The 12,475-nt window shown below is 38.8% G+C and overlaps 1 protein-coding gene across 2 annotated transcripts; it reads right to left on the reverse strand.

The window, feature by feature from the left end:
- Positions 1-2,941: 2,941 nt before the first annotated feature.
- LOC140637250 (SLA class II histocompatibility antigen, DQ haplotype D alpha chain-like) lies at positions 2,942-11,446 on the reverse strand. Of its 2 annotated transcripts, none has more exons than XM_072833546.1 (5): positions 11,287-11,446; positions 7,198-7,446; positions 6,467-6,748; positions 6,025-6,199; positions 2,942-5,849 (listed from the first exon to the last, which is right to left on the reverse strand). In XM_072833546.1, the coding sequence occupies exons 1-4, from the start codon at positions 11,366-11,368 to the stop codon at positions 6,045-6,047; spliced, it is 768 nt and encodes a 255-aa protein (XP_072689647.1). In that variant the 5' UTR covers positions 11,369-11,446; the 3' UTR covers positions 2,942-5,849; positions 6,025-6,044. The 2 variants fall into 2 exon arrangements, with proteins under 2 accessions (XP_072689647.1, XP_072689648.1); XM_072833547.1 differs by having other exon boundaries at positions 4,425-4,562.
- Positions 11,447-12,475: the final 1,029 nt, after the last annotated feature.

Raw genomic sequence — 12,475 nt, forward strand, 5'->3', positions numbered from 1 at the left:
TTTGGCTAATCGTTTGTACAGAAGTTTTAAATTTGATGTAGTTATATTTATTTTTGTTTATTTGGGTTTTTTTGGTTTTGTTTTTTTTCTTTCTTTTTTTTCCCCTTTGGCTATGATTTTATACCCAAGAAATTGTTGCCAAGACCTATTCATTAAAAGTGAAAACAGTTATTTCTTTTTTATTGAGGTATAATTGACATATAGCGCTATATTATTTTCAGGTGTACACATGGTTTGATATTTGTATATCTTGTGAAATGATTACTACAATAAGCCTACTTAACATCTGTCACCACACAAAATTAATCGAAGTATAATTGACACACAATATTATATGAGTTTCAGGTGTACAACATTCATATGCATTATGAAATGATCTCTGTAATAAGTCTAGTTACCATTTGTCACCAAAGTTAATACAGTAGTATTGTCTATTCCCTGTGCTATACATTACATCCCCATGGTTTATTTATTTTAAAACTGAAGTTTGGGCAGCCCCCATGGCGCAGCGGTTTAGAGCTGCCTGCAGCCTGAGGTGTGATCCTGGAGACCACAGATCAAGTCCCATGTCAGGCTCCCTGCATGGAGCCTGCTTCTCCCTCTGCCTGTGTCTCTGCCTCTCTCTCTCTCTCTCTCTCTCTGTGTTTCTATGAATAAATAAATAAAATCTTAAAAAAATAAAATAAAACTGAAGTTTATGCTTCCTGATACTTTCATCCATTTTGCCCAACACCCAACCCCTCTCTCTTCTGGCAACCATCAGTGTGTTTTCTGTATTTAGGAGTCTGGTTTTGTTTTCTCATTTGTTTTGTTTTTTAGGTTCCACATACAAGTGAAAATCTATGGTATTTGTCTTTCTCTGTCTGACTTATTTCATTTAGCATAGAACCTTTAAGGTCTATTTGTATTGTCACAAATGGCAAGATTTCATTCTTTTTTATGACCGACTGGTATTCCATTTTGTGGTGTGTGTTGGTGTAACATTTGCTTTATCCCTTCATCATCAGTGGGGACTTAAAACGTTTCCATGTCTTGGCTACGGTATGTAAAGTTGCAGTGGATATGAAGGTGCAGTTATCTCAGTTTTTTGAGGAGCCTCCATATTATTTGGTTGAGCCAATTTAGTTTCTGAAAAACAGTGTGTAAGGGTTCCCTTTTTTCCATATGCTTGCCAACACTTGTTATTTCTTACTTTCTTGGTGACAGCCATTCTAACAGGTGTGAGGTGATGTCTCATTGTGGTTTACATTTGCATTTCCTTAATGATTAATGATGTTGAGTATGTTTTCATGTTAGCTGTTGGCCATTTGAATGCTTTTCTTGGAAAAATGTCTATTCAGGTCATTAAAATGTCCATAAGGTCCATTTGGTCTAAGGTATAGCTCAAGTCCATTATTCCTATTTTTACAGGATTATTTATTTATTTATTTATTTGCTTTACATACTATACAATATCTATTTCATCTCATACATTTGTTCAAGCCACCTCTAATCTCCACCAACTGCTTAATTCCTGTGCAATGGTTATGTGTTACCTTGTTCATTTCCTTTATAAATTCTTCAGAGTTTGTTATTATATATTTGTGGAACTATTTTGTATATGCATTTTTCTTCCTACTAGAATGTAAAGTCTGTGAAGACAATGAACATATCTGTTTTCATATCAATTTAATACTCTCAGAATGTAGTATGGTATGTGTCACAACACTGGTATTCAATAACCATTTTTATTTTTGCATTATTAATTAAATTAGTTTCTATATTAGCCATGTTTGGGGCTTAGTCCAGTCAAGATAAAGAGAGTATTACTTTGCTTTCCTTCAATATTATCCTTGTGACATATGTATTCTTTAGGGTTACATTTCTGAGAGGTTCATGGTGTGGAGCAAGTTTTGGATACTCATGGCTTCCTACCTGGGATAAAAAATGAGGAAAACCTTAAAAATGAATGTTAACTTCAAACAGAATGCTTTTTAACCTAGTTTTTTTCTTTGTCTTTCCTGGGATACTTAAAAGAAACCCTTTTTATCATGGAAAATTTCAACAATATGTAGTGGTAGAGAGAATAGTGCCAAGTATCAACAGTCCACCCTTAATAATTATTAATTCATGGATAATTTTGTAAACCTACCCACTTAATTTTACACATATACTCGATTAGTTTGATGATATTCTTATAAATCATATCATTTTATCGATGAATATGTTATTATGAAATCTAAAATTTAATGACTTTTTGGAAACATAACATTGCCATTATCACACCCAAAATTAGATTAAAAATTTCCTAATAGAGTCAGAGTTCAATTTTTGTGATTGTTTCACAAGAATTTTTTAACAGTTCTTTTATTTGAATATGCATCCAAACAAAACCTAACATTTGGTTGATATGTATCTTAATTTTTTTAATATGAATTTTATCTGTTCTTTATTTTCCCTGCAAATGATTTGCTGAATAAAAGGATTTTCTAATTATGTATTTTTAAATAGTATGATATTAAATATTAATAGTCACAATTTATGCACACAATCAGAAATAATTAAAATAACTCAAATAATTTTTAAAATCACATAATTTAGTATCATGAAGATTGATATCTTTGTTTACAGTAATGTCATGTGATGATCTCACTTTTAACTTTTAGCTAATATCGAAATTATTGTGCTTGTTGTTAGAATTAATATAAATTCTATTTTAAAATTATATGAAGTCTTACAAATGAAGCAAGTCCCTTAATAAAATGCATCTTCCATTAAATTTGTTTTCCTCAGTATTTCATTGAGAAGGAGTCTGAGTAAGTCAGTATTTGTGTATTCCTAGGGCACTGGTCATAATGGGATTCAGTATACACCTTATAGTACAATAATGCACACACACACACACACACACACACACACACACACCTTTACCCAAATTCCTGAGTTCCCATCTCACGATTCCTTGAGATTTATATAACATTTATTTGACAGCCTATTGCCAAAAACTCTCCCTGAGTACATTAGTGCATTTTCAGATGATTACATTTTTTATACTAAAATTTTTATTTTATACCTTTGACATCATAATTGCTGACATTCTTTTAATACAGTTTATTTTTTTTTAATTTTTATTTATTTATGATAGTCACACAGAGAGAGAGAGAGAGGCAGAGACACAGGCAGAGGGAGAAGCAGGCTCCATGCACTGGGAGCCCGACGTGGGTTTCGATCCCGGGTCTCCAGGATTGTGCCCTGGGCCAAAGACAGGCGCTAAACCGCTGCGCCACCCAGGGATCCCAATACAGTTTATTTTAAAGCAATTTAAGGTTCACAGCAAAATTGAGTGGAAGGTACAGAGATTTCCCATATATCCGTGTCCCCACCAGGTACAGCCTCCCCTACTATCAGCATCCCTTACCAGAGTGGTACATTTATTACAATTGATGACACTATTTTGATAGATTATTATCACCAAAGTCCATAGTTTCCATTAGGGTTCACTCTTGGTGTACATTTTGTGGGTTTGAACAAACGTGTAATGGCATGTACCTACCATTATAATACAATGTAGAGTAGTTTCACTGGCCTGACCTCCTCTGCGTTCTGTTACCTACATTTTCTTGATAACTTCTGGGTCAGATTCCCTAAATTTACTAGTTCCTAGTCTCCATTGTTAATTATTCTCTTACTTCTACCTCACAGGTAACTCTTGATCCTTGAATTATCCCCAAAGTAAATATGCATAAGGTCTGTTACAATATAGCATATCTTTGGTCTTAAAAACCTCAAGTCAAATTCTTACGACTTACTGTTCTAAGAATTCTCTTAGCAATCTTCCACTAGTGACATGACTGCTATACCCTATCTATTCTCTTAGCCTAAGCCAATCTCAGAGTCTCTAAGTTGCTGGGGAAAACAAAATCCTCTCTTTAGCTTATGAAAAGAAATTCATTCACAGCTCCATTTTTGAATCTTCTAAATCATTAATGGACTCAGAAAAAGAGAAGTGCTTTTAATATGATATAATCAATTCTTTTTAATAATACAGATACAAATAGCAATGTTTTCTTATGTATTTCCATATTATGTGTAATCAAGATTATTCAAATTCTGTCAATAACTGCAAGGAAAGTATTATTACTTCCAGAGAATTCTGAGATGAGTCTCAGAATACATATGCGCAGTGTTAAAATGTTTAAAATATTAGCTATAAAGTGCTGAATCCTGAATTTGGATTTAAGTTTCTTTTCATCAAACTCTACTATGTCAACTATTGTGTTAAAATTGTCTTTTTTTTCTCCCAATTACACTTTAAATTCACTGATACAGGTGGTGTGGCCAGGGACAGCCTCATACATTTTATAGCTGTTCCATAATATTGCCTTAGACACCATGTATGGACACAGTACTTGCAGAGTGAAAAGACTAAGGCCAATATGTGCCTAAAATAATTTCAAAGGGAAAATGACTCCGAGTCAAGTCACATACACTTTCCGAGTGAAGCTTTAGACAACTCAAGAACACCAGAGAATTCCATCTGTTGATCCATTTCCTCTGCAAGTTTCCACTAGAAGACAATGAATCTAAAGAGAATACAGCATCCATAGCTGCCAGTACATTATCTCCACTATGTTGTCCCTGCTGGCCTTTCTCTCTCATAGATTCATTCTTTCCAAATACAAGAGGGATGAGGGGTGGGGCACGGGACTGGAGTTATTGGGGTGTTGTGCAGTTTCCTTGGGTGCCCAGGGATGCACAGGGATACACAGGGATTCAGTGAGCTTGACCTAAGATGATCTGCCTAGAAATATCCTGCAGATATATTCACTCTACTATCCCACGGCCCAGGAAAGTCTACGTGCTTATCTAGAAGAGATTCATGTAAGAGGTGAGGCAAACTACACCTGTGTTCTAAGAAACTTAACCATGTCTATGATTTCTACTCCCTTTCTCATCCTGTTGTTGCTGTCCCTAAGTACCTGTCCTCAGGTACTTACTTTATGGTCTTATTCTAATGCTCTCTTACCCCACTTCCATTTATTTTCCTGCCTAAAGAATTCTTATCTTCTCATGGGTGAGGATGGGAGAGGAAAGCTTCTCCTATCATCATTCATTCTTCACAAATTGAAATTTTAAAGTTTTGGAAAACAATTTGTCTTTTGGTACTTTTGAAATTCAAAATTTCTTTATCTTAACTTATTTCTCTGTCATAGCTTTCTAAAATTATGTTAAAAGAAGTATGAACTTATTTCTTGGCTTTGTATTTCTTCTATACCAAATTTACACCAAGGTCAGAGGGCTTATATTCCTTTTCTTGGTGTCTGAATTGGGGGAGTGTGGCAGTACCCAAACATGAGAATAACAGGAAGAGAGAACCATTATCCTTACCTAAGATATCGAAATATTATCAGCCTATACCTGCATTTTCTGGTGTTTCTGGGCATGAAACATAATATGGAAAGTGAGATTAGGAAGGTATAATAAAAGGGGGGACCAAAGTCCTAATCAGCCCTGAGATGAAAGACAGGAAAAATTGATCTAAAGGATCTCTTAAAGAGAAAATTATTATTTCCATGGGAATGCTAGATCAGAGTAATGAGGGATCAGGTAACTGGTTGGGATATCCCAGAGATCTCATTGTAGTTGACAATTGAGAAAAGAAAAGAAAACAAACAAACAAAAACAGGCAGTCAAGGAAGGGGTAGAATTTAAAGGGTTAGCGCTCAGAGGATATAGTTCTTGAGTCCCAGAGAAGAGGTGACAGAGAAGCATTGGTAGAGAGTAGGAGTATGATGAACTGGGCAAGGAAATAGTGCTAGGTGACCTATCAGGTCCACTCTTCTGCTCTGGGAGGTGGGCATGCAGTGCACCTGCAATAGGACAGACATAGATGGTTGGATTTTAGGGGGCTGCTGTGCTGTCATCATCCCCTCTCCCAATTCTCCTATAACCTTCCAACCACATTTGGGTCCACAAACTCCTCCCACTTTCCATCCTCCTGGACTGTGTCTCCAACTCTCAGCTCTGACAAATCTGAATCCTTACCTTCCTTTCTAGGGTGCAGCTCACAAAGGTCCTTGATGTCTGGAAGTACCACCTGAGCGCAGGCCTTGGATAATGAAGACGGTGCCCATTACGATGCCCACAAGGCCCACAGCCAACCCCAGGGCACAGACCACAGTCTCTGTCAGCTCTGACATAGGGGTTGGAACCTCAGGTTCTGTGAAAATGAGGTTGTGAAAGTCAGAATACAGTGTTGGTTCAAGTACAGGTGTGAGATGGAGTGGGGGGTTGAGGAGGGTGATGGTGCTGTTGGGTCTATGAAGTCTCAGGGCACCAGGCTTAGGGAAGAGAGTGAACTCTGTTATTAGAAACCCTGAAGTGTCATAAACATGCTTTGAGCCTTGAGACTCCAGGGCTGAAAGGCAGGATATTTTGGACTTGACAAAGAAAAGAAGGCACCACAGGAGGTGGAATTCATACATACCCCAGTGTTTCAGAAGTGGCTCATCCAGGCCCCAGTGCTCCACTTTGCAGTCATAAATATCCTCAGCAGAAGGTAGGAAGGTGAGGTAACTGATCTTTGAGAAGGAATGATCCCCTTTGGCGAGGAAGCTGGTTTCAGAAACCCCTTCTGTGACTGAGTGCCTATTCTTCAACCACGTGACATTGATCACAGGAGGAAAGATGTTGTCCACGAGACAGATGAGGGTGTTGGGCTGACCCAGCATCACAGGAGACTTGGAAAACACAGTCACCTCAGGAACCTCTGCGGTGAGGAAGCAGCACTGACATGAATTGCAATAACTCTGCCTTGAGGCTCTGCATTGTGTCCTAGAGGAGCCCTCCCAGCAACAGTTCTCCATGCTGTGGTGGAAGGGTTCTTGCTTACCTTCTGCTTGGGAATGCTGTATATGCACTGCCTATACTTTACCCCCGAGCCCTTCTCTATGCAGGTGTGCTTATTAAAGTAGCATATCCACAGGGCGTCTCCTTGAGGGATTCAAGGAACATGGTATGGGAGTAAGGATCCTTGCATTACATGGCAATATTTCAGTTTTCAGATGGGGGAGGATGAGGGTTCAGTAATTACTATGAGAAGATCTGGGGAAATATCCTTGGAAAACAGTGAAGAGTATCTATGCTAGGGAGGAAGGGAAAGAGAGCTGGGATGTGGGGACAGATTCAGTGAAGAGAGGCAGAATGGTAGACACATACCATTGGTAGCAGCAGTTTGGTTGGAACTTTTAGTCAGGATGTTCAAGTTTTGTTTTGCTCTGGCCAAGTTTCTCAGTGCACCCTGTGGGTCAAAACTTGTAAATGTGCTAAACACAGGCAGCCGCCAGACAGTTTCCTTCTTCTCCAGGTCCACGTAGAACTCCTCATCGCCATCAAATTCATGGGTGTACTGGCCAGAGGGACCGTAAGACTGGTAGACATTTATGCCGTAGTAGGCAACATGGTCAGCTGAGCAGCAGGGGTGAGGAGCAGGAAGCAGAAAACAGAGGGAGAAAAGAACCTTATTCAACCAAGTGACAGAACAAACTGTGGGCAAACAAGTATTACGAGCTTCATCCTTGGCACAGTCTTTAGGCACGTTTCCCAGCACCTGCCCCCTCTCTCTCCGTGTTGGTAGTTGTCCAGTCAGAATACGCTCTGCTTTTCCACTATCGTGTATGCTCCGTGAGAGCACAATTACAACAGTCTTGCTGCTGCTCTTCCCGTGTGTGTAGCTCAGCACCTGGTACGCAGTAGACTTATGATAAATATTACAATGAAATGAAAGAAGGAATGAATAAATTATCATGGCTATAGCTTCCTTTATCAGAAATTCACTTAACTTCTCTCTGCTTCATCAGTTTTATCTCTTAATTCCTTCATCAGTTAATAACACATACATTGATTGCTCTCCCCCCAGGACTGGTTCAGAGCAGAATATTTTCTGCAGAGGTAATGCTTCCTTCCTTCCTTCTTCCTCCTCTCTCCTGCGCCTTCTTCTGCTTCTTCTTATTTTGTCAAAAAAAGCACGAAGGATTGTATTCTTCTAAAAGAGTTTCTTAACTATTTTAGGGTATAAGAAAGAGTATGACAAGGACAGCGACGGTGTTAAAAAGTTTATAAAAAATAAACAATACTCCTAAGGTCTCTGGTTCCTTTTTAAAAAAGATTTTATTTATTTATTTGACAGAGGGAGAGAGCATAAGTAGAGGAGGCAGCAGAGGGAAAGGAAGAAACATGCTCCCCACAGGTAGCCCAACTTGGGGCTCTGTCCCAGGATTCTGGGATCATGACCTGAGCGAAAGGCAGACACTTAACCAATGGAGCCACCCAGGAGCCACCAAGTTCTCTTGTTAACAATGGTAATCCTCAGAGGGGAGCACTTGATTCATCAGAAGTACAAAATGGAACATTCATTAGATTTTAGATTTCTGTCACTCCCCATCCCTCGTGGTGTTTTTTTTCCTTGTAACCCCCTAACCTAATTCTGAGTTGCATTTCTATCACTTTAGGACTCCTGGTAAACTGTGGCCCTTCTCTTCAAATGGACAGTGCATTTTGCAAGGATGCCAAAGTAGAATGGCAGCAGTATGACTCCACCCGGTGAGCCTAACTAGAAAATTTTGTAAAGAGATATGTGAGGTTTTTATCATTTCCTCCTTATGCTCTTCCTCATTTACTGAACATCAGCAAGATGTCAGACATCATGAGGAGCAGGGAGTCAAACACCCATCAGCATGGTTTCTGTCTTCAAGGAGTTTATTGCGTGGTGGGAGAGTCAAGTGAGTACAGGAACAAATACAGTACGCTGTGGTGAGCCCTGCAGGGAACAGCAGCAGTCTTATGGTCCCACTTCCTCTGCAAATATCTCATCTGCCAGTCAAACCAAAGCACATTCTTCTTGTATGTTCCTTGGCCTTTTTAGGGGTGTGTCTCCTTGAAACAAAGCTATCTTTTCAGACTTCCTGGGTACCTCCAATTCCTTTTGGAAGTTTCTGTTTGGTTAGCAACATTTCAGTTAATTGGTCTCATTGAACATTTTTTTGGCTTCACTATAACCTCCAACGCCTCCATCCCAATGTCTTGCTTTCCAGATTTATCTATGCCTCATCCAACTCTCTTCCTTGCCCAGCATGACCCGCCCCCCCCCCCCTTGGTGATTACTTAAAGGCCCTCCATCAAACCCTCTGCATCCTCTAGCCTTTATCCTTGGTTCCCTTGGTTCCTTTTTCAAACATGAGTATATGCAATTATTCTTTCCATTTGGTGCTTGTCCAAGGCACCATTTGTTGATGAACATCACACTACACGGCTGACTGGAACTGATTCACTTCTGTATTTTCAGCCTCAGCTGGGTCCATAGTTCTGCTCAGCGACATTCCTTCTGCTTTCCTTCATCTTTGAATCCCCAAAATTAATCTCACTGTTTGCTCAAAAGTGTGTATTGAATATCAATTGCTATTCTCAAAGATCACAGACATTTGGGTGAGTGGAGATTGATAGACACAGAGCTAGTCAAACCATACGGAACTTAATCAGCAGTGGTCAAGGCTGTCGTATGACTCGTGAGCCTAATCACTATTGGGTCCCTTTCCTCATAAAATATTAGAAATCACACTTTGTGACTGCATTGGTATAAAGATAAATATAATCCAGGTTGAATTAAAAATTAAAACATTTTCCTCTACCTCATAAGTTCATTTCTCCTAATTTTAGAAGAAACTAAAACATTTTATGGTGCCCTAGAAGCATCATAGGCCCTTGGCACTGTGCTTACTGGATAAGTTGAGCCTGACCAAGATGTTCTGGCATGATGTTGAAGAAGGAAATTAGAAGTTCTCTGGCAAAGTGAGGCAAACTTCCCTGACCAAATTAAATTAGGATGGGAACACTCATGGCTAACAAAGATGTTGAAAATTAGAGTATGCTCCATTTCACTTCCCCTCTTAAGGCTGCTTGGTTTTTCTACTTTGATTGTTACAAACCTACTCTTTGTAGAAGATATGATATATATGTACAATGGAATATTTTTCAGTCATAAAAAGAATGAAATCTTGCCTTTTGCACAATGTGGTAGGAGCTAGAGCGTGTAATGGTAAGCGAAATAAACATTCAGAGAAAGACAACTATCATAATTTCAGTGATGTGTGGAATTTAAGAAAGAAAACAAAGAAACAAAGAAACAAAAGAAACAAAAATACACTCTTAATTGTAGGGAACAAACTGTTGTTTACCGGAGGATAAGTGACTGGGGGGCATGGCTGAAACAGGTGAGGGGATTAAGAATACATTTATCTTGGAGGCACATGGGTGGTGGCTCATTGGTTGAGCGTCTGCCTTCAGCTCAGATCATAATCTTGGGGTCCTGAGATTGAGTCTGGCATCAGGCTCCCTACAGGGAGCCTGCTTCTCCCTCTGTCTATGTCTCTGCCTCTCTCTCTGTGTTTCTCATAAATAAATAAAAATCTTTAAAAGAAAAAAAGTACATTTATCTTGATGAGCACTGAGTAATGTATAGAATTGTTGAATCACTATACCGTACACTAGAAACGTATAGGTTAACCATCCTAGAATTAAATTAAATTAAAAAATTAACTCACACCTGTAATAGAAACAGTTAAGAAACAAGTATGATCATTGACATGGATATGTTTACATTATTGGAAAAATATTTCTAAATACATATTTGATTTAATTATTATTCCTGAATGACATACATGAGGTCATGTGGTTGAATGACTTGTCTAAAGGTATTCAGCTGGGCTTGTATACCCACTCCCCTCATGCCAGTTCCCAGCATGAAAATGTGTGTAAATTTGAGTCAAAGAAGAGGATACCCTTCCTTATATCTACATAGCATACATAATTCATGAAACTTTTTACCCCAAGTGAGACTATAGAAAAAACATGTATAAAGTTTCAAAATGTTTTCAGAAACATTTGGGAGCAATAGTTCATGACTTTTTAGTAACAAAACAAATTTGGTTTTAGTAACAAAACAAAACATGGAAACATCCCTATACCTTAAGGTAATCATGAATGAATGCCATCAAGCCCTCTAGCCTATATTCACTGGATCTGATATTAGAAATGGAATAATATCCTTGATGAACTCTGCAACATCACAGGGAGCAAAGACAGTGGGTTGGGTCTCTAGTTTCCTGAAGGAAGAATGATTAAAAATTTTAGAATTGCTTAATATTGAGAACACCTTTGAGGAGTCTCCACTATTTTATGCCATTCTCTCTTTTTCCCCTTCCAATTCCTTTTCCCTAGTCTAGTCCCCATATCCCTCAGGTGTGCACTCACCCACAATCTCTTCACCTCCAGAGGGGCTCATCATAATAGTCAGGATGAGGGTCCCCAGAATCAGAACTCTGTTTAGGATCATCCTCTTCTCCGTGCGGTCTCCACACTTGCTGTTCTGAATTGTAGAACTAGGGTGAGGACCCAACAGAAAGGGGAATCTAAAGACACCCAAACCAAAACCTGCCAGGTCAGGTTCTGGCCAATCAGAAAAATGCCTTATGGTGACACTGCTGTTGCCAGTTGAAGAGTTTGTACTAAGAAGCCAGAAGATACTGGGAAATCCCCTTGTTCTGAGGTAGCCTGCATGGAGAGTGGACCTGGGGGAATTACCTAGGACAGGAGGAGGCTCACTCAATCAATCTTTCTATGGATGTGTATGCTTGTTGGTGGCAGCAAGAGGGGCGGAATTTCTGAGTAGCCTCATGTATAGATAACATAATCACTTACATGGTTTTCTTCAGGCTCTTCTTTACAGCCTCCAAAAATTCTCCTATAAATTGATTCCCCTCCTTGGCAATCCTTAACTCCTTCCCTTTTCCTGGCCTCCACATGTAATTTTTTTTTTTTTTTTTTTTTTGCTTTCATAGTGCATATAAAATTTTCCAAATTTTGATTTATCTACCAGGATATTTCTTCTGATGGTAACCAAGGATTACCTTTGCTTTACTACATATGTAATTCCTGTTAAATTCCTCTTATGGTCTCAAAAGCTCCAGTATTTGCATCTGGGACGATAAAAGAAGTCATAAGGTCATTAATGCTGCCTACAGTAATTGCATCATTTTTCACTGTCATGGTTTCCCTACCCTGAGCGTTCTTTGTGCTCTGTGTTTCAGTGTTGCCTGCCTACATTTAAAGGCAAGTTGGGGACATTGATTGCATTAAAGACTGCTTCAGCTGCTTCACTGTATTATTTTTAGTTTTCAAATTTTTTTTTTTTTTTTTACATTTAAGAATATAAGTCAAATGTTGAGGGTAGAATGAGGGGAACTGCTGTGATTTAGAAATTGATTTCCTTCCCTGACATCCTGGAAGTTTTCATATTCTTTATCCTGCTATGTATTCCAGATAATTGTGAGGGACTAGGAATTGAGCTGAAGACAAAGGCAGTACTTAGTCCTTCTTTTTCCAGAAGAACCGATTTTCTGTGAGGTATGGAAGCTACAAGATACTAGGGGCTTCCACTTAG

The sequence above is a fragment of the Canis lupus genome, chromosome 7 (genome assembly GCF_048164855.1).
Source record: "Canis lupus baileyi chromosome 7, mCanLup2.hap1, whole genome shotgun sequence".
NCBI classification, from domain to species: domain Eukaryota; kingdom Metazoa; phylum Chordata; class Mammalia; order Carnivora; family Canidae; genus Canis; species Canis lupus.